At 43.1% G+C, this 21748-nt stretch overlaps 1 protein-coding gene across 1 annotated transcript in view; it reads left to right on the top strand.

Moving 5' to 3' along the window:
• The window catches only part of LOC124044335 (DENN domain-containing protein 3-like), a 48955-nt gene that overhangs the window by 20364 nt on the left and 6843 nt on the right, over positions 1–21748 (top strand). The window contains exons 5-23 of the mRNA XM_046363993.1: positions 1276–1406; positions 1610–1721; positions 1931–2050; positions 2293–2511; positions 4272–4387; positions 6162–6317; positions 6831–6927; positions 7069–7172; positions 7636–7820; positions 8795–9322; positions 10928–11026; positions 11879–12138; positions 13074–13244; positions 14281–14410; positions 14659–14766; positions 18850–18992; positions 19440–19600; positions 20036–20204; positions 21433–21552. Coding sequence (XP_046219949.1) covers positions 1276–1406; positions 1610–1721; positions 1931–2050; positions 2293–2511; positions 4272–4387; positions 6162–6317; positions 6831–6927; positions 7069–7172; positions 7636–7820; positions 8795–9322; positions 10928–11026; positions 11879–12138; positions 13074–13244; positions 14281–14410; positions 14659–14766; positions 18850–18992; positions 19440–19600; positions 20036–20204; positions 21433–21552 — 3129 coding nt within the window. The remainder of the gene's footprint in view (positions 1–1275; positions 1407–1609; positions 1722–1930; positions 2051–2292; positions 2512–4271; positions 4388–6161; positions 6318–6830; positions 6928–7068; positions 7173–7635; positions 7821–8794; positions 9323–10927; positions 11027–11878; positions 12139–13073; positions 13245–14280; positions 14411–14658; positions 14767–18849; positions 18993–19439; positions 19601–20035; positions 20205–21432; positions 21553–21748) is intronic.

The raw sequence follows: 21748 nt of genomic DNA on the forward strand, positions 1-21748 counted from the left end.
ATAATCTGAGTACGGAGCTCAGAGCCCAAACCAGCCAAAAGAAATATCCTCCATGTTGCGCAGTCAACAGAAGTCAGAAATAGCATTATAAATATTCACTTACCTTCTATGATCTTCATCAGAATGCACTCCCAGGAATCCCAGTTCCACAATAAATGTTTGATTTGTTCGATAAAGTTAATAATTCATGACCAAATAGCTACTTTTGTTAGGGCGTTTGGTAAACAAATCCAAACGCACGTTCAGGTCCAGCCGAACATCGGACGAAAAGTTCAAAAAGTTATATTACTGGTCGTAGAAACGTATCAAACTTTGTATAGAATCAATCTTTCGGATGTTTTTATCATAAATGCTCAATGTGACAACCGGACAATTCCATTGTCTAGGAAAGCAATGAAACGAGAGCTACCTCATGTGAATGCGCGTGACTGAGATCGAGGCTGCTGCCAGACCTCTGACTCATTCCCCTCTCATTCGGCCCCCCTTCACAGGAGAAGCCTGAAACAACATTCTAAAGAGTGTTGACATCTAGTGGAAGCCTTAGGAAGTGCAAAATGACCTATTTCCCACTGTGTATTTGATAGGGGCTGAGTTCAAAAATGACAAACTTCATATTTCATACTTCCTGTTTGGATTTTTTTCTCAGGTTTTTGCCTGCCATATGAGTTCTGTTATACTCACAGACATCATTCAAACAGTTTTAGAAACTTCATAGTGTTTTCTATCCAATACTAATAATAATATGCATATATTAGCATCTGGGACTGAGTAGGAGGCAGTTCACTCTGGGCACGCTATTCATCCAAAAGTGAAAATGCTGCCCCCTATCCCAAAGAAGTTTTAAAATCCGATTTTAATGACTTTGTGGCTGTGCCAGCTAGTGACTACCCTGCAGAGCTGCCTCCAGTACATGAGTCATCCCAATAAATGCCATCCTGCACTAAAAATGCAGGTATGTGTATTACCTGTCTGTCTATTGTTTAGAACACATGTTAAACTCATTCCACGGAGGGCCGAGTGTCTGCGGGTTTTCACTCTTCCCTTGTACCTGATTGATGAAATAAGATCACTAATTAGTAAGGAACTCTCCTCACCTGGTTGTCTTGGTCTTAATTGAAAGGAAAAACCAAAGACCTGCAGACACTAGGCCTTCCATGGAATGAGTTTGACACCCCTGGTTTAGAAGGACACATGACATAGTAGACCTACAGTAATTTCACCATTCCAGAGATCCTCATCTGGTCATTGGTCACTGATTGGTTGTTTTCTTCTCAGTTTTTTCAGGATGTTGGGCACCAAAATGGCCACCTGTCGTCCTCCAAGTCGCCCAATCTCTACACGGCATACGGCATCTGTGTTATCTCTAAATATCCTTACTACAACGCTCTCCGGGACTGCCTGTCATGGTGAGAACAATTCACTGTTCTCCTACTCCTCTAGGTCTTTGTGTCTGTTCAAGTAAATACCGGAAGAGAATACCAAACGGTACATATCAAACTAAATCCAGCCAGACTTGGGCCATCATCATGTGTCAATGATCAGTTTACTCATCTTAGGCACCTATTGACCTTTTTATGTTAATATTTTTACTGAACGGCGTCCCTCCCAGTCTCTTGACCCAGCTCAAGCCCAGTTGGATGGGGGACTTTGAGGAGAGGGTGAAGGAGTTTTCAGCCAAGCTGGCGCTGGTGCCCATTCCCCCACCTGGGCAACTTCATGTGGTGAGCCAACTGTTTTTCTCTTCATCTCGCTTTGATATATGTGCATTATTAAACTGTACTATATGCCATTTAGCGCCATGCTCTACCAATTGAGCCATACAGGACCACATCATGTTTCTCTCTTCTATTGTCATGTGTTATGTTGGTAATGTTTCAGCAGGATAATATCTGTTGTTGGTGGTCTATGTTGTTCCTCTGTCCTGTCCCAGGTCTTTAACCTCAGGCCTCTCCAGATTGGGCTTCCCTCCCGGGAGGATAAGGACCGGCCGGCTGTTGACCTAGACCTCCATCTGCCTTTCCTGTGCTTTAGACCCCGACAGCTCCTCCAAGTGAGGACAGACAGTACATAGCTGTCCCACACAGCCTGATTGTACTTCTACTAAACTGCCTAACCCACTACACAATCTGTTCTTTCAATGCAGTTAAAGAAAGTCTACTGTGGAAGACTGAAAATGGGATTATGTGCAAATATACAGTATGTTTCTGTCAACCTGTTTTGATTGGTAAAAGACGTGTATATCTCTATATCAATGTAGCCGTGTGTGTGTGCCTGCGGGCATGTGCTCTTCAGATCATTACCAGCCTGTTGATAGAGCAGAGGGTAGTACTGTTGTCCTGTGACTGGGCCCGGCTCACCCTGCTGGCAGAGAGCCTGATGCTCTTCATCCACCCCCTGGTGTGGCAGCACCCTTTCGTGCCCATCCTCTCACGCCAGATGCTGGACTTCCTCATGGCGCCCACCGCCTACCTCATGGGCTGTCATCTGCACCACTATGAAGAGGTGGCTGCGGTAAGGATGGATTTTCACTACATGGCCATGCTAGAGTGGTGTAATCCGATAGTGATAGTTATAGAGATGGTTACTGTGACAGTTATCACTATAATGATGGTTAAGGTGGTGGTGGTTAACTTCTTATGGGCAGGTGGGACAGTAGCGCAGAGCGCGAAATTCAAACTACAGTATTATAAATATTTAACTTTAATTAAATTACATCAAAATAAAGCTTCACTTCTTGTTCGTCTAGCCGCTGTGTCAGATTTCAGAAAGGCTTTAAGGCGAAAGCAAACCATGCGATTATATGCGGACAGCGCCACGCATTCAAACTCATGAAAACCATATTTCAACCAGGCAGGTGCAACACAAAAGTCAGAAATGGCAATATAAAAAATGCCTTAAGTTTGATCTTCTTCTTCTGTTGGCACTCCAAAGGGTCCCAGTTATATCACAAATGGTCCTTTTGTTCGATAATGTCCTTCTTTATAGCCATAATAACTCAGTTTAGCTGACGCGCTTCAGTCAATAATCCACCCAGTTTCCCTACATCAAAATTCATAAAAAATTAATCCCAAACGTTACTAATAAACTTTTCCAAACAAGTCAAACGTTTATAATCAAACCTTAGGTACCCTGATCTGTAAATAAACTATAGAATTTACGACAGAGTATCGTTATTGTCTTTACCTGAGAAAAATACCAAAGAACGCTCTCTTCCACACGCTTGGAAACACTACAGCCAAAATGGGAGCCACCTAGAAAAACTACAGTTTCTGACTAATTTTTCAAAAAAATCAGCCTGAAACTCTTTCTAAAGACTGTTTACATCTAGTGGAAGCTCTAGGAACTGCAATCTGGGAGGACTTAGCCTTATAATAAAAGTGATAACCATTGAAAAGAGTGGTAGGCTGAATTTTTTTTTGGGGGGGGGGGTTTGTCCTCGGGGTTTCGCCTGCCATATCAGTTCTGTTATACTCGGACATAATTTTTTAACAGTTTTAGGAAACACTCTAAAGTTTCTATCTAAATCTACCAATTATATGCATATCCTAGCTTCTGGGCCTGAATAGCAGGTAGTTTACTTTGGGCACGCTTTTCCATCTGGATGTCAAAATACTGCCCCCTACCCCAGAGGCTAAAGTGGTGGTGTTTAAAGTGGTGGTGGATGTGACCTCTACCTGGAGCGGCAGGTAGCCTAGTGAGTAGAGAAGTGGGTCTTGAGCAAAGCACTTAACCACCTAGAACTGCTCCAGGGGCACTGCACTGTGGCTGACTCATTTTCCCAGCCCCTCATAGGTGTGTGTCTCTGGGGGTTGGGTTGAGCATAAAGACACATTTCTGTTCTCTGTAAGTTGATGGACAATAAAGTACATTTTCTTTTACCTTCCCTTACCTCATGGTCTGCCACCTGCACCACTACAAGGAGGTAGCTGCGGTAAGGAGCACTCGTACCATAGTGGAGAATGTTTACACTTCTCAGTCTGAATTTTTCTGGCATCAGTGATTTATTTCTTATTTAATACCCACATTTATCATGCTTTATTAAGATGTATAATTTATTTTCAGTTTCCACTTGCTTACACGGTATAGAGGATCATGTGGTTCAATGTCCTAACTAACATAAAATACAGGCGTTAAGAGTCAAGTTAATTTTAGCTTATCCACTTGACTTGTCCCTAATCCTTTGTTCTCCTCCGTCACACAGTATTCTCTAAGAGGGGCAGTGTTGTGTATTACTGTGTTGTGTTTATTTGTGTGTTTTCCCTACATGACAGGAAACGGATGATCTGATCCTGGTTAATATTGATGATGGGACCGTGTCGTCTTCCTGGTCTGATGGGATTGACCTGCCCGATGTCCCGCTGGCGGCCGCAGAGTGTTTTATAACACGGTAGGATAGGAGACCATCTGGGGAGTGTTCATTAGGGCTCACCGTTGCAAAACTTTTCTTATTGGACTGTTCGGCATGTCCCTCCCCGTTTCAGTCTGTTTTCTTTCGTTTGGTGCCTCATGAATTTTACCTAGAGGACAAGACTCACAGTTATTCTGCTGTCCTAAGATAAACTCGGCAAAAAAATAAACTCTCACTGTCAACTGCATTTATTTTCAGCAAATTTAACATGTGTAAATATTTATATGAGCATAAGATTCAACAAGTTCCACAGACATGTGACTAACAGAAATTGAATAATGTGTCCCTGACCAAAGGGCGTTTCAAAATCAAAAGTAACAGTCAGTATCTGGTGTGGCCACCAGCTGCATTAAGTACTGCAGTGCATCTCCTCCTCATGGACTGCACCAGATTTGCCAGTTCTTGTTGTGAGATGTTACCTCACTCTTCCACCAAGGTACCTGCAAGTTCCCAGACATTTCTGGGGAATGGCCCTAGCCCTCACCCTCCGATCCAACAGGTCCCAGACATGCTCAATGGGATTGATATCCGGGCTCTTCGCTGGGAATGGCAGAACACTGACATTCCTGTCTTGCAGAAAATCACGCACCGAACAAGCAGTATGGCTGGTGGCATTGTCATGCTGGAGGATCATGTTAGGATGAGCCTGCAGGAAGGGTACCACCTGAGGGAGGAGGATGTCTTCCCTGTAACGCACAGCGTTGAGATTGTCGGCTATGACAACAAGCTCAGTCCGATGATGCTGTGACCATGATGGATCCTCCACCTCCAAATTGATCCCGCTCCAGAGTACAGGCCACGGTGTAACGCTCTTTCCCTAGATGATAAACGTGAATCCGACCATCACCCCTGGTGAGACGAAACCACGACCCCTCAGAGAAGACCACCTATTGCCAGTCCTGTCTGGTCCAGCGATGGTAGGTTTGTGCCCATAGGCGACGTTGTTGCCGGTGTTGTCTGGTGAGGACCTGCCTTACAAAAGGCCTACAAGCCCTCAGTCCAGCCTCTCTGTCTATTGCGGACTGTCTGAGCGCTGATGGAGGGATTGTGCGTTCCTAGTGTAACTCGGGCAGTTGTTGTTGCCATCCTGTACCTGTCCCGCAGATGTGCTGTTCGGCTTTACCGATCCTGTGCAGGTGTTGTTACATGTGGTCTGCCACTGCGAGGATGATCAGCTGTCCGTCCTGTCTCCCTGTAGCGCTGTCTTAGTTGTCTCAGAGTATGGACATTGCAATTTATTGCCCTCGCCACATCTGCAGTCCTCATGCCTCCCTGCAGCATGCCTAAGGCACTTTCACGCAGATGAGCAGGGACCCTGGGCATCTTTCTTTTGGTGTTTTTCAGAGTCAGTAAAAAGACCTCTTTAGTGTCCTAAGTTTTCATAACTGAGACCTTAATTGCCTACCGTCTGTAAGCTGGTAGTGTCTTAACAACCGTTCCACAGTTGCATGTTCATTCATTGTTTATGGTTTATTGAGCATCAGAAACAGTGTTTAAACCCTTTACAATAAAGATGTGTGTAGTTATTTGGATTTTTATAAATTATCTTTAAAAGACGGGGTCCTGAAAAAGGGACGTTTCTTTTTTTGCTGAGTTTATTACAATGTGTATTGTAATGAATAGGGGAAGGGATGTTATGCAGATAAGTGTGCCACATGTTTTCAGAATATTTCACCAAGTCGAGTATTGGAATGGAAAATGTTTTGTTACCCCTCCCCATTAAGTGTGTCTGTGTGGGTGGGTGTGTGTGCAGGGTGGAGGGTCTCCAGGTGCACTATGACCTGGAGGTATGTCACCTGGGGGACAGTACAGAGGTGAATGCGAGGAGGGCCCAGAGGAAGCAGTGGCAGAGCAAACTCAACACACACATCCAGAACATCACTCTGGAACTCATCGTCAACATCTTCAGGTCAGAATCATTTATAAAATTGTATTTTACCTTTATTTTACCGGGCAGGTCAATTTAGAACAAATTCTTAAGTACAATGACTGCCTCGCAAGAGACAAAAGGCATCAAATATATACTGTTATTCACCGTCGTTCACTATGACTTAAAATATACTGTACATGATTATTATATTATTACATAGTTGTTACAATATTATAACCTAATTGACATGCTTTAATTATGTAAATTTGATAATTGAGACTCACATTGAGCATATCTAGTCATACATTTTGGGTTGGACCAAAGATGTCTATTTCTCTCACAAGCAAAGCCTTTTGATTATCAAATTAACTATTTAGAAAATAGTGACATTCTAACACTCTTAGTTATCCTATTAAATCTTGCTTTATTACAACCAATACAATTGCAATTCCCTGTGCAAAATCACAGCAATATCGTGTAAAATATCAGGACAGGAAATCTAATCTAGTGATTTTTACCCCCCCATACTCCACACCCCAACCACCACGACAGAGAAGTCCACGATCACCTCAACTATGAGCACAGAGTCTTCAACAGTGAAGAGTTCCTTAGGTCTAGAGAGCCAGCAGACCAGCCATTTTACAAGAAGGTATGATACAAATCCTGTTCTGTCTGTCCAGTGAGATGTCAATCTCTGTTGACTTCTAACCTACAATATTTGGGGCAATATTTTCTGTCCAGAATGTGATCCAATTAAAAGTGAATGCAGTCTATTTTGTCGTCTTTGCAGGTGTTGGACACACACATCTTCCACTCATTCCTACGGGATCGTCTGACCAGGAAGATGGACGCATTCACACGTATGGAGCTGAGTACTCGGACAGAAGCTTACAGGTGAGAGGGAAGATGAGAGAGTAGCATAAATATCTACCTTAAAACTAGTAAGAGTTTATTTTAACCTTGCAAATGGAATTGGATTCAATAGGATTTCAATTTGGTTAAAAAAATAACAAATATTCTAGCAGTAACAAATTTGATTCAACTCCTCATCACCCTTTAGAGGTGTGTTAGTGCTACGGCAAAGACAAACCCCATTGGGTCCCCAGGACCAGGATTGGGAAACACTGCAGTACTGTTATCTTCAAACGCACATCCCAAGTCCTTCCCTTCCTGGTATAAGCACAGCCTTTCACCTGATGTCTGTCCTCGCTCCGGGGTGACATTTCCCCTAGATGCAGATCTAGGATCAGCTACCCTCCCCCAACCCTAACCTTTACCATTAGTTGGGAAATGCTAAACTGACCCAAGATCAGCATCTAGAGGCAACTTCACCCTCCAACTCTGGCCTCTTCCCCAGGCTGAGGTCCATGACAGAGTCTCCGCGGCGGCCCACCATGCAGGAGTTGGCCCGTAAATACACCAGCCCAGAGAGCCGGCTCAGCAAGAGGCTGGGGGCCAGCCTGCCCAACCTGGGGGAGAGTGGGGGGTCTCTGGTGGGGCCCCTCAGGCAGACCTCCTTCAAGAACATACAGGTGGACAGCGGTAGGTTCAGGTGGACAGCTACACGTGTGAACAACAAGCCATAGAGAGAGAGCGAGAGGACTCATCTTTGTATCTGTGCCATTATAGCGTCTGTGATGGCATGGGCATTTTAACGTTGTCAATTTTATTAATTGGCTGATTTCTCCCAACTTCTAGGAATCCCCACCCAGTGTACTACTTGGTGGAATGGTGGTGGCCCTTAATGGCAATGACCAATCTAAAACAGTTATATCCATTATGAGTCCTCTATCTATCTCTGACAACAGGCACAACCTCAATATGTTGTTTTCCAAAGTTGGCGAAATGTCGTGCGTCAACTTTTATATTAGTGTATTTGTAACAACCTAACCAATGCGAAACTTCTATTCGTTCAGATAAGGCTCATGTAGCAAATTACTAATAATTTAACTCGGGGGTCACCGCAATCGTTCTTCAACGAGGTCCGGAGGGCCGCACTGAAAATGTATTATAAAAATAGTTTGCAATGCTCCCTGACTGTCTAGTGATTCATTAGCAAGCTGGAGTGTCAAGAAACCATTATCATTCTACACAGTTTGGATGTGGTAAAATGGTTTACTCAAACCACTTGAGGGCTGGATTCAACACCCCTGATATAACTTAGAAATGCCTCATGAGCTTTGTTTAACTGGTGTACCCCATCAGAACCCAAAATATCAGCTTGTTTTACTCCAATGTTTGTAAATAAGGTAAATGTAAATAAGCACTGCATAGCCTCAACATGGTTTACTTTAATTTGGATACCGTGGATTTTTAATTTTTTTATTTGGATGGTCGGTCCTTGCATTCATAGCTCCATCTATTTATCTATCTATCTAGCTTTTTACCGAAACTGTGGTCTGGACAATCCTTTGTTATTGTTCCAAGTGCTGATTGGCCCTTTTAAGGGTTCCTCTGTATGAATGGATTTAATCTAAGAAACGGTGACCTCAGTTCTTTGTGATGGAACCCCATAGGTATGAAGTCTCCCCAGAGGCCCGTGAGATTCTTCAAGCTTCCTGAGTTCCCCCCTCCGCTGGCCTACCACTACGTCCAGAATTACTACCAGGAGATGATCACCCTCCTGGGCAAGGCCATCAGCGGGGCGGCCTCCGGGGACTCCTCTCTCCTGGCTCGCTATCACTACCTCAGGGGCTTCGTCAACACCGTGGCTGGTAAACGCCTGGATGCTCTAGAAGACTTCCAGAACCTCTACAAGACAGACACAGACATCTTTCCTGGCGAGCTGGTCAACGCGCTGGTGGACTCTCTACAGGAGGGCGAACAGGCACTGGCTGACCGCCGACCCGAAATCAAACACCTGATTAGTCGAGTAAAGAGGGACCATGAGAGGGAGCGGGAGCGCCATGTCGACGAAGGTGTCAAGCGGTTCCAACTCCCGAAAAAGCACATGCAGTTGGAGGACTTTGTGAGGCACGTGCAGGAGTCTGGGATTGTCAAAGACCAGGGGACCATTCACCGGCTGTTTGAGGCTCTCACTGTGGGTAAGGAAGTCATACAGACTAGCGGTCGACTGATTATGATTTTTCAATGCCGATACCGATTTATTGGAGGACCCAAAAAGCCGATACCGGTTAATCGGACGATTTTATTATTTTTGTTGTTGTAATAATGACAATTACAACAATACTGAATGAACACTTATTTTAACTTAATATAATACATCAATAAAATCAATTTAGCCTCAAGTAAATAATCAAACCTGTTCAATTTGGTTTAAATAATGCAAAAACAAAGTGTTGGAGAAGAAAGTAAAAGTGCAATATGTGCCATGTAAGAAAGCTAACGTTTCAGTTCCTTGCTCAGAACATGAGAACCTATGAAAGTTGGTGGTTACTTTTAACATGAGTCTTCAATATTCCCAGGTAAGAAGTTTTAGGTTGTAGTTATTATAGGAATTATAGGACTATTTCCCTCTATACCATTTGTATTTCATTAACCTTTGACTATTGGATGTTCTTATAGGCACTTTAGTATTGCCAGTGTAACAGTATAGCTTCCGTCCCTCTCCTCACTCCTCCCTGGGCTCGAACCAGCAACACAACGACAACAGCCACCATCGAAGCAGCGTTACCCATGCAGAGCAAGGGGAACAACTACTAGAAGGCTCCGAGCGAGTGACCTTTGAAACGCTAATAGCACGTGCTAACTAGCTAACCATTTCACTTCGGTTTACACGAGCCTCATCTCGGGAGTTGATAGGCTTGAAGTCATAAACAGCGCAATGCTTGACGCACAACGAAGAGCTGCTGGCAAACCGCACAAAGTGCTGTTTGAATGAATGTTTACGCACCTGCTTCTGCCTACCACCGCTCAGTCAGATACTTGTATGCTCAGTCAGATTCTATGCAACGCAGGACACGCTAGTTAATATCTAGTAATATCATCAACCATGTGTAGTTAACTAGTGATTATGATTGATTGTTTTTTATAAGATAAGTTTAATGCTAGCTAGCAATTTACCTTGGCTTATTGCATTCGCATATCAGGCAGTCTCCGCAACGAGAGAGAGGCAGGTCGTTATTGCGTTGGACTAGTTAACTGTAAGGTTGCAAGATTGCATCCCCTGAGCTAACAAGGTGAAAATCTGTCATTCTGCCCCTGAAAGAGGCAGTTAACCCACGTTCATAGGCCGTCATTGAAAATAAGAATGTGTTCTTAACTGACTTGCCTAGTTATATAAAAGTATAAAAACAAAAAAAAACAATAAATAAAATCTGTAAATCGGCGCCCAAAAATACAGATTTTCGATTGTTATAAAAACTTGGAATTGACACTAATTAATCGGCCATTCCGATTAATCGGTCGACCTCAGACACCAAGCTTAGAAAGAGGGAAATAATGAGTGAGAGTGAAGGAGATAGGGTTGTCTCATTTGGTGGAGGTTTTCTTCTATGTTAGTTTTGCAGTGGCCCCTTGTTGTATGGGACTTATGAACATAATCCAATTGATAATACTTGGCCTATAATCCGTAATCACTCCAGTCCCTGTGATCGATGTGTTAATACCTTACTACATGTAGTGTGAATGGCCATGCTAATTCATCTGACTATTGAATCTGCTTAATTTCTTATCCTTTACCTGATCAGAATGTTGTAAGAACAGCTTGGGTTGGCATGGTGGTGGTGGTGGCTCTGCGGTGAAGGCTTCTTCCCAGTCTATCTTTTACCTTGATTCCAATCTGGAGGGTAAGCATAGCATTATACCCTGACTGCCTGCAGATTGTGCTGTGCCCAACTCCTATCTTGGTGTGTGTTGCTTTGGCCTGTGTGTGTTCTGCTTAATCAACTTTCCCCTCGGGTCTTAAATCTGAGAAGTGTTTGCTTTTAACATTAGTGTTGCTTCAAACACCTCACATAGCATTCATGGCTGACGTCTAGGTAATATTTTCTTTCTTTGTTTTGAAGGACGAATAGTGTTCAATTGACTGTTACAGGACTCTTATCTTACAATGGTCTATTGGACTGTGAGTAGCCTCATGGAAGTGTGTTAAAGTGCCTCACGTTTCACTTTACATAGGAGTCATACTGTGCACGTCCAGTAGGGCCAGGGACAATATCAGTATCAAAACAAAACATGAAGCGGATTTAACATCTTTAGAAAAACCGCTCTGTTGGAAAAAACATCATTATGTTGTCATCCAGAGTCACATTTATTTATTTTCCAAGCTATAGAATACAATATTTTACATACGGCAGGTTTTTAAAGAGTTTAGTCTGCTTCGTGTTTTCAATTTTGCCATGGAAAAAATATTGTTATACTGTTATGGTCCCGGCCCTAACGTCCAGTGAGCTTTGTGTGAATCTTTTTCTCCAGTAAACCCACACACCATGAACTTGCTCCACCAGCCAATCAAAAAAAGGCTGTTTAATGTGGTTCCTAATACTATAACTCCTTCCCCAACCCTGCTAGTCACCTTTCCATTCTAGCTCATTGATTATTGTTTTGAATGAGAAACCTAGTTGAATCATACCCAGTTTACAGTGAATGTAAACTGCCCCTATGGTTGCAAAACCCTGATTCTTGACTGCTCCCTGCAGGCCAGCAGAAACAGGTGGACCCGGAGATATTCCGCGTGTTCTACACCTTCTGGAAGGAGACTGAGGCCGAGGCTCAGGAAGTGGCCCTGCCGGCCTCAGCCCTGGAGCACTTGGAGGCTAATGAGTGTGTCTTCAAGCTGTCCTCTTCGGTCAAGACCAGCCACGGCGTGGGCAAGATCGCCATGACACAGAGACGGCTGTTCCTGCTGACCGAAGGACGACCCGGGTACATGGAGGTCACCAAGTTCAGAGACATTGAGGTGAGTTAGGACCTAATTGATCTACGATACTACTACACTTTGTGATATACTGTATATTATTCATGATACTATATATTTTTATAGATATTACTACAGTATGTGAATACATTGAAGGCTCTCGGATCAATAATGAAAAAAATGTTTTATTCACTCCGTCGGGGTATCAACTTAGTGTTGGAAGTTAGAATAGTAGAATACACAAGGTGCAAATTCGAAATTTGATTGTACATAAACAGTTTTTCTCTGTCAATCACTGCTAGTCATTCAATTAGCTCATGTCAGCTAACATTTTTTAGATTGGTAGAGGCCAGCTATCTAAACTTAGTAATCATGGTTGAATTACTGGCTGGGGGGTGGGGGCATTTTGATTTTGTTAGTCAGTCTCACTCGGTTATCATATTAAAAACTGCAAACATTTCTCTCCATCGTATGGAAAAATGTGTAGAATTGTAGGAAATGAGCTGTAAAACATGGTGTATGCATGCATGGGTACGCAGCTTAGATGTTTTGTGGCCCCCACCCCCATCAGTTGCCCATCCATGCATTAATCTATACAATAAAAGGAATGTGTTTGATGTGCTTGTAGATGTGTAATCAATGCTCTGCTATGCAGCTAATGTAGACAACTACATCGGTTTTAAAAAAAACACTCCATTTCATATACTGTCATATTGAGAAACAGGACATTTTCCTGGGTCTATCCATGTTATGATTGCTTATAGCAAGTGTTACAGTGCACTGTATGTATGTCATAAGGCACTATAAATACTCATAAGGCCTTATACATGTGTACTATCATACAAAGTCTTACCAAATATGACATTACAAATATGAATGTCAAAGATTGTGGTCTTTACAACCATAGGAGTTGGCTATACAGAACAAATGGATCTGGCATCAGGCTAGTGAATAACCAGTTGGCTTTTGTACCTCAGGAGGTGAAGATCTCCTCTGCTCCCTTCCTACTGCTGAGGATCCCGTCTTTGAAGATCAAGACCACCCTGAGGAAGGAGACATTCGAGGTCAACCTGAAGTCAGAGGTTGACCTCTGGCATCTCATGGTCAAGGAGATGTGGGCTGGAAGGAAGATGGCCGACGACCACAAGGTAGTATGTCAAAATGTGATTGGAAAATGTGTTGATCTGTCTCTGGGTGCGTGTCAATTTATATAATTTTTTTTACTGAATTGTGCACCTGTTCACTACTTCCCACAATTCTAGGAATTGGGTTGGTGAAGGCATGGGCCTTATTTCACCATATGTCTTTTACTGTACTAGATATTTCCTTTCAAATCCATAAATGGAAGTGAACAAGGACATCCTTTGGGTGGAAGGAGAGATAATTGGGACATAGCTTCTCTCTCTATCCCGCTCCGCATACGACTATGTATGGCCAGTATGTAGCTACACTATGAAGGGAGATTTTCTTTAGCAGCACAGATGGCCAACGTTAGCACTAAAACAATTCTGTCCTGATCCCACCCTGGGCCTCTCTGGCAGATTGGACTGTAGCTCAGTGGGTGTGGTTGACATTCCATGTAAGAGGGGGAGCTATGGAGTTTCATATGGGCTTGGCTCTATTGTTCAGCCAGTCCAAAGTCTGCACCACTCTCCAGCCTTCAGTTTCCCCTATTAAACTGCATGAAACAACATGGATGCTGCTGGCCCCCGGCCCATCTCACTTCATGTATTGTCGTCTTCTCTGTTATCACTGGAAAGAACGCATTTCCCAGGGTTAAGTTCTGTCTTTCTCTTTAATTAAGGCCTCATCCCCTGCTGCCTCCAGCTAGCCTAGCTCCAGATCTGTTTGTGCTGTCGTGGCATGACAGTAACTACACTAGACAAGGAGTTGGTAAGACCGCACCAACAGATCTGGCACCAGGCTAGCCTCCCCCAACACATGGGTCAGATGCCATGGAGTTACCGTAAGAGCCAGTTGGTCTGGTTACAAACTACTGGCCCTAGAGATATTTTGCTTTCTATTCCTCGTCTCTTTTTCATGTTGACGTCAGCATGATGTCATGGGAAACAGACTCTTGTACATCTGGAGCATAGAATGTGTGACGTTCATCATAATTCATATACATATGAATAGAATCTCAAATCTGCTTTGTTTCTCACTCTTCCTCTCCTACTCTCTCAGGACCCCCAGTATATGCAGCAGGCTCTGACCAACGCCCTGTTGATGGATGCAGTGGTTGGCTGTCTGCAGTCACAAAAGGCCATTTTTGCTGCAACCAAGCTGGCACACTTTGACAGAATGAAACTGGAAGGTATGGCAACTGAGATATTTGTGGAGCTAGGAATTAGGTTTAAGCAGCTTGTGTCTCCCAAAGTTGATATTTTTACATGACAAAAAGAAACTGGAATAACATCAGATCAAACCAAAAAATCCACAACATTTTATATCATTGAAATGAATAACTTTACAGAAAGCGCATGTTTACAAGTCTTGTTTCTCGGGAGATTTTTTTATTCATTTGAAACTTTGACCTCTGAGCTTTCTCTCCATCCTGAACAGTCCCGCTGATGGTCCCTAAATCCACGTCAGAGACCCTGAAACACAAGATCAACCCTTCTCTGGGCCTGACCAGCCCCCAGGCAGTGGACGTTCTGCTTTACACCCCAGGTAAACTCTCAGGCACACTTTCAGTCTCAAAGGAACGTGTCAGTCATGACATCAGACACCATTCCTGTTCAACAAACTGGTAACACTACATATCTATAGAATGATTTCCCAGTACTATAAACACCCTACAGGATGCTCAGTAAGTCACGTAGGTACTGCTGGTATTTCCCATTCAACCTAAACTCTCCTCCAGTCTAGGACATACCACGTACCCTCACACAGTACTCCTTAGATCATGACTGTCATGGTAGTACACCTCAAATCTGTGTTCTGTAGTTGAGGTATTGCATGATAACAACACCCGAGAGTCATGTTGTCTGTGTCCTAGTAACATATGTCACACTCCAGACCTGGTTTCAAATACTATTTAATAATCCTTCAAATACTTTGTGTGTTTGTTTTAATCTGCCTTGAGTGCCAGGTGCGTGGGGTTTGCACTTTTGTGACTATTCAATTGGTTCCATTACAACAGGCAAGCTCAATCAAACATAGCTTAAGTATTTTAAATGGTGTTTGAACCCAGGTCTGTCACACCCGCTACTGCTGTTTGGACAGTGACGGTGTCAGGTTACAGGAGGAGGCTTGACAGAAAGGGCCAGAAGCATTTTTATTTTATTTCACTGGCTCTTAAACAAATAATGAGGCACAGCTTTTCCCAACTCATCACCACCAACCACTTCCTGTTGTGTTCCTTAGTTTTATCCTTAGGTTCATGCAGTGCTTACTGATAGTAGACTCATATAATAGTCTAAATAGAATCACTGTGATTGTTCCTCCTACTCAAACCACAAATGTTTATATTACAGTTGAAGTCTGAAGTTTACATACACCTTAACCAAATACATTTAAACTCTGTTTTTCACCATTCCTGACATTTAATCCTAGTAAATATTCCCTGTCTTAGGTCAGTTAGGGTCACCACTTTATTTTAAGAATGTGAAATGTCAGAATAATAGTAGAGATTTATTTCAGCTTTTATTTCTTTCATCACATTCCCAGTGGGTCAGAAGTATACGTACACTCAACTAGTATTTGGTAGCATTGCCTTTAAATTGTTTAACTTGGGTCAAAGGTTTTCGGGTAGCCTTCCACAAGCTTCCCACAATAAGTTGGGTGAATTTTGGCCCATTCCTCCTGACAGCTGGTGTAACTGAGTCAGGTTTGTAGGCCTCCTTAATCGCACACGCTTTTTCAGTTCTGCCCACAAATTTTCTATAGGAATGAGGTCAGGGCTTTGTGATGGCCACTCTAATACCTTGACTTTGTTATCCTTAAGCCATTTTGCCACGACATTGGAAGTATGTTTGGGGTCATTGTCCATTTGGAAGACCGATTTGCAACCAAGCAATATATACACATCATTTTCCTGCCATCTATTTTGTGAAGTGCACCAGTCCCTCCTACAGCAAAGCACCCCCACAACATGATGCTGCCACCCCTGTGCTTCACAGTTGGGATGGTGTTCTTCGGCTTGCAAGCCTCCCCCTTTTTCTTCCAAACATAATGATGGTCATTATGGCCAAACCGTTCTATTTTTGTTTCATCAGACCAGAGGACATTTCTCCAAAAAGTACGATCTTTGTCTCCATGTGCAGTTGCAAACCGTAGTCTGGCTTTTTTTATGGAGGTTTTGGAGCAGTGGCTTCTTCTTTGCGGTATATATAGGACTCGTTTTACTGATACTTTTTTATAGATCATTTTGTAACCGTTTCCTCCAGCATCTTCACAAGGTCCATTTCTGTTGTTCTTGATTTGCACTTCTCGCACTAATATGTTCATCTCTAGGAGACAGAACGCGTACCATGGTCTCATGGTGTTTATACTTGCATACTATTCTTTGTACAGATAAACGTGTTCCCTTCAGGCGTTTTAAAATTGCTCCCAAGGATGAACCAGACTTGTGGAGGTCTACAATTATTTTTCTGAGGTCTTGGCTGATTACTTTTGATTTTCCCATGATGTCAAGCAAAGAGGCACAAAGTTTGAAGGTAGACCTTGAAATACATTCACAGGTACACCTCCAATTGACTCAAATTATGTCAATTAGCCTATCAGAAGCTCCTAAAGCCATGACACTTTTCCAAGCTGTTTAAAGGTACAGATTTACCCACTGGGTAATGTGATACAGTGAAATAATCTGTCTGTAAACAATTGTTGGAAAAAGTAACTCGTCATGCACAAAGTAGATGTATTACACTATCTGACACCGTGAGATGTTTGATTCTGACTCATTTGTACGGTTCGTGTTTTGACTAGGCACATCGTAAGAAACATGCTATTGTCTCCAAGGCTCCTCAGGCCCAGCTCTCTGTGTAAAGGAGCCTGTGTCTTTTTTATTTGATTTAGTTTACCTTTATTTAACTAGGCAAGTCAGTTGTGAACAAATTCTTATTTTCAATGACGGCCTCGGAACAGTGGGTTAACTGCCTGTTCAGGGGCAGAACGACAGATTTGTACCTTGTCAGCTCTAACCACTAGGCTACCCTAGTGACATCAAGGATCCAACAGCAGCTTCTTTGTTTAACACCGTGTCCCTTCTCCCTACTCCTTCCCCTGGTCCTCTCACAGACAGTGGTGTGTTTGTCTGAGCCTTCCCCCTGATTGGTCCATCTGTAACCAATTAGAAGGGGGCATGGTAGTGGCCATGGTACGGGGCCTGGACTTGACACTCTAGGCCTGTGGTTCACAAACCTCTTCTTGGAGACCCCCAAGACATTCCATATCTTTGAACAATTCCAGAGCTAGCACACCTGATTCAACTTGTCAACTAATCATCAAACCCTTGAATAGGTAAATCAGGGGAGCTAGTTCAGGGTGACAACAAACTTGTGAAATGTCTAGGTGGAGAGGTTTGAGAAGCATCGCTCTCTCTAGGCATTAGTAATAATGCTACATCAGCTCAGAGCACCGTTGAAGTCCCAGCTCTCTGGGACTAAATGTAGGTCACTTATGTACCCTTGGACAGATTCCCTCCTCCCCTCCTTTCTGTTCAGTTCATCACTCCTCCCCAAGAAAGGGAGGATGTGACACATCAAGTTCTTTTCTTTTTCCTATTATGATTTGAAAAATAAATGTTAGGCCGTAAGAGGAAATGGAACAGCTAGGCTGAAGGAGGACAGATTTAGGTTGTATTCCATAATATGGATTGATGTCTGAAAAGTTCCATATGTCTGCCATTGTGTAACTAAATGTTTACACTTCTTCTGTGTGTGTGTGTGTGAGAGAGAGATTCACCTTTGCACATAAGACACTAGATGTATTAGAATATACGTATTTATTATAAATGAAGAATATTCAATGCATTTCAGCCTCAGCCTTCATCAGGGATTTTTTATATTTTTAATTTAACTGTATACAGTGCATTCGGAAAGTATTCAGACCCCTTGACTTTTCCCACATTTTGTTAGGTTACACCCTTATTCTAAAATTGATTTAATAAAAAAAATATCTTGATCTACACACAATAGCCCATAATGACAAAGCGAAAACAAGTTTAGACATTTCTGCAAAAAAATTAAAAACATACCTTATTCAAGTATTCAGACCCTTTGCTATGAGACTATAAATTGAGCTCACGTGCATCTTGTTTGCATTGATCATCCTTGACATATTTCTACAACTTGATTGGAGTCCACCTGTGGTAAATTCAATTGATTGGACAAGATTTGGAAAGGCACATGCCTGTCTATATAAGGTCCCACAGTTGACAATGCATGTCAGAGCAAAAACCAAGTCATGAGGTCGACGGAATTGTCCTTAGAGCTTTGTTTTTGCTTTGTAATTATGGGCTATTGTATGCATGTTGAGGGGGGAGGGCAATTTAATCCATTTTAGAATAAGGCTGTAACATAACATTGTGGGAGAAGTCAAGGGGCCTGAATACTTTCCAAATGCACTGTAGTTACCATCTCTACTAGTCAAGCCATGAGCTACTTACTGTATTTGAATCAGACCTACAGTATATAGACTTTTTCAACATATGAGAAATATTCTGCCATGCTTGTAGGACAATAGAACTATATGCATAGAAAATGCAGATTCAGGGGTTCCTGAATTCAGCAATATTTTTGTTCACATTCTCAGGCCAGCTGGGTGTGTCGTCTGACTCTGAGGGTGATGGGAACCCCAAACTGTGGTGTGCCCTGAGTGACGGGAAGGTGGTGGTGTTTGATGCAGCCAGCTGGTCCATGCAGCAGAACCAAGTCCAAGTGGGAACTTCACGAGTGGTATGGCTGTGGATGTGGAATGGGGATGGGACCACTATTTTAAAGGAGTAGGCAAATTGAAGGGAGGAGGACAATTTATAGAATTATCAAAAAGCAGTAGTAAATCACTTACTACATTTAGTCGTCTTCTGCTTGGTCCCATTTGGCTATATTTAGTGTTTGTGTAGATGAAAAGCTCAAGGGATTCTGCTGACCCCTGGTGGGTACAGTATGTTATGACTGAAATTACCTGCTTGGACCTGCTTCTATGTTTTTGAAATGGTGTGTTATGTCTGAAATGTCTTGGTGCCATGGTTTGAAATAGGCAGGCCACCATGTTTGAAATAGGCAGGCCACCATGTTTGAAATAGGCAGGCCACCATGTTTGAAATAGGCAGGCCACCTGGTTTGAAATAGGCAGGCCAGCCTGTCTGGTAACATGGTCCTGAGATTCCATGTTTTGTCCAGAACTGCATGCTGGGAGTGGACCGGCAGCAAGTGTGGATTGGCTCCCAGGATTCAGTAATTTATATAATCAGCACCCGCAGCATGTCCTGTAACAAGCAACTGACAGACCACCGCAGTGAGGTCACAGGGCTGTCCCTAGGGGAACGCAGCGAGAAATACAGGTGAGGGGTGACGATGACATGCAGTTGAAAATTATCTGGCTGGCTTAAACTTACATTTACAGTAATGTTGATTAATGAGCACTGTCCTTGTAATATACTGAAGTTAAACATACAACTACTACTGGCATCATATCCACAGAGAGAGCTGTCTTTTTAGGACCGCATGATAACAGCATCAATGAGCAGTCCCAGCTCGAAGTAAAATTGTTTTAAGTATAACATCCTTTCTTTATGCCTGGGTCGTGTTCATTAGGCACCAAAAGGACAATGGACTTAAGCATAAAGCGACTATCTGAACGTGTCCAATATGAAATGCTCTTTACCGTTTTAAAAACATTTCGCTACGGTGTGCCACAATAAACACGACCCTGCTGATTTTCCCCTGTGGTTATGAATAACATGAATCTTTACCTGAACATGTATTCCCTGTTGCAGCCCCAAGCTGGCATACTCCTGCAGTGCGGAGGGTGCAGTGATAGTGTGGGACGTGTCCACGTTACAGGTCAGGAAACAGTTCCGGGTCTCCTGCGACCGTCTCCAGTCCGTTCAGCTCTGCAATGGAACCCTATGGTGCTGTAAGTACATGTACAAGCATAAAAATAGGGTACTTAAAATAACTTCTGGTTGTACTATACTGTGTATTTTTATTTAACCAGGTAGGCCAGTTGAGAACAAGTTCTCATTTACAACTGCGACCTGACCAAGATAAAGCAAAGCAGTGCGACACAAACAACAACACAGTTACACATGGAATAAACAAATATACAGTCAATAACACAATAGAACAAGTATATGTACAGTGTGTGCAAATGAGGCGAGGTAAGGCAATAAATAGGCCATAGTGGCGAAATAATTACAATTTAGCAATTAAACACTGGAGTGATAGATGTGCAGAAGATGAATGTGCAAGTAGAGATGCTGGGGTGCAAAGGAGCAAAAAAAATTAAGTAACAATATGGGGATGAGGTAGTTGGATGGGCTATTAACAGATGGGCTATGTACAGGTGCAGTGATCTGTGAGCTGCTCTGACAGCTGGTGCTTAAAGTTAGTGAGGGAGATATGGGTCTCCAGCTTCAGTGATTTTTGCAATTCGTTCCAGTCATTGGCAGCAGAGAACTGGAAGGAAAGGCGGCCAAAGGAGGAATTGCCGTTGGGGGAGACCAGTGAAATATACCTGCTGGAGTGGGTGCTACGGGTGGGTGCTGCTATGGTGACCAGTGAGCTGAGATAAGGCGGGGCTTTACCTAGCAAAGATTTATAGATGACCTGGAGCCAGTGGGTACGAATATGAAGCGAGTGCCAGCCAACGAGAACATAGGTCGCTGTGGTGGGTAGTATATGGGGCTTTGGTGACAAAACGGATGGCACTGTGATAGACTGCATCCACTTTGCTGAGGCTATTTTGTAAATGACATTGCCGAAGTCGAGGATCGGTTGGATAGTCAGTTTTACGAGGGTATGTTTGGCAGCATGAGTGAAGGATGCTTTGTTGCGAAATAGGAATCCGATTCTAGATTTCATTTTGGATTGGAGATGCTTAATGTGAGTCTGGAAGGAGAGTTTACAGTCTAACCAAACACCTAGGTATTTGTAGTTGTCCACATATTCTAAGTCAGAACCGTCCAGAGTAGTGATGCTGGACCGGCAGGCAGGTGTGGGCAGAGATCGGTTGAAGAGCGTGCATTTAGTTTTACTTGCATTTTAGAGCAGTTGGAGGCCACGGAAGGAGAGTTGGTGTCGTCTGCTTGGAGGTGGATCACAGATGACAGATGGATTATTATTGATTGTTTTATTTGTGATTTGGAAATGTTATTCCTCCTACATCATTCAGGTGCCAGAGACTGCATTATGGAGGTGTGGAAAAACGGAATGTTACATCGCAAGATCTCCCCTTCCTGAGCAGCTCTGTGGCTCCCCAACTGCCTTCAGCAGCCTTCTGCTCTACCATGAGGTGGGTAGTGTCTGTGGTCATATAGAGATATAAAGTATTCGGACCCCCCCCCCCCCCCCCCCCCCCCCCCATCAATCTTCACACAATACCCCATAATGACAAAGCAAAAACACATTTTTATAAATTTGAAAAGCTGAGATCACATTTACAGAAGTATCCAGACCCTTTACTCAGTACTTTGTTGAAGCGCCTTTGG

The sequence above is a fragment of the Oncorhynchus gorbuscha genome, linkage group LG09 (genome assembly GCF_021184085.1).
Source record: "Oncorhynchus gorbuscha isolate QuinsamMale2020 ecotype Even-year linkage group LG09, OgorEven_v1.0, whole genome shotgun sequence".
Taxonomy (NCBI): Eukaryota; Metazoa; Chordata; class Actinopteri; order Salmoniformes; family Salmonidae; genus Oncorhynchus; species Oncorhynchus gorbuscha.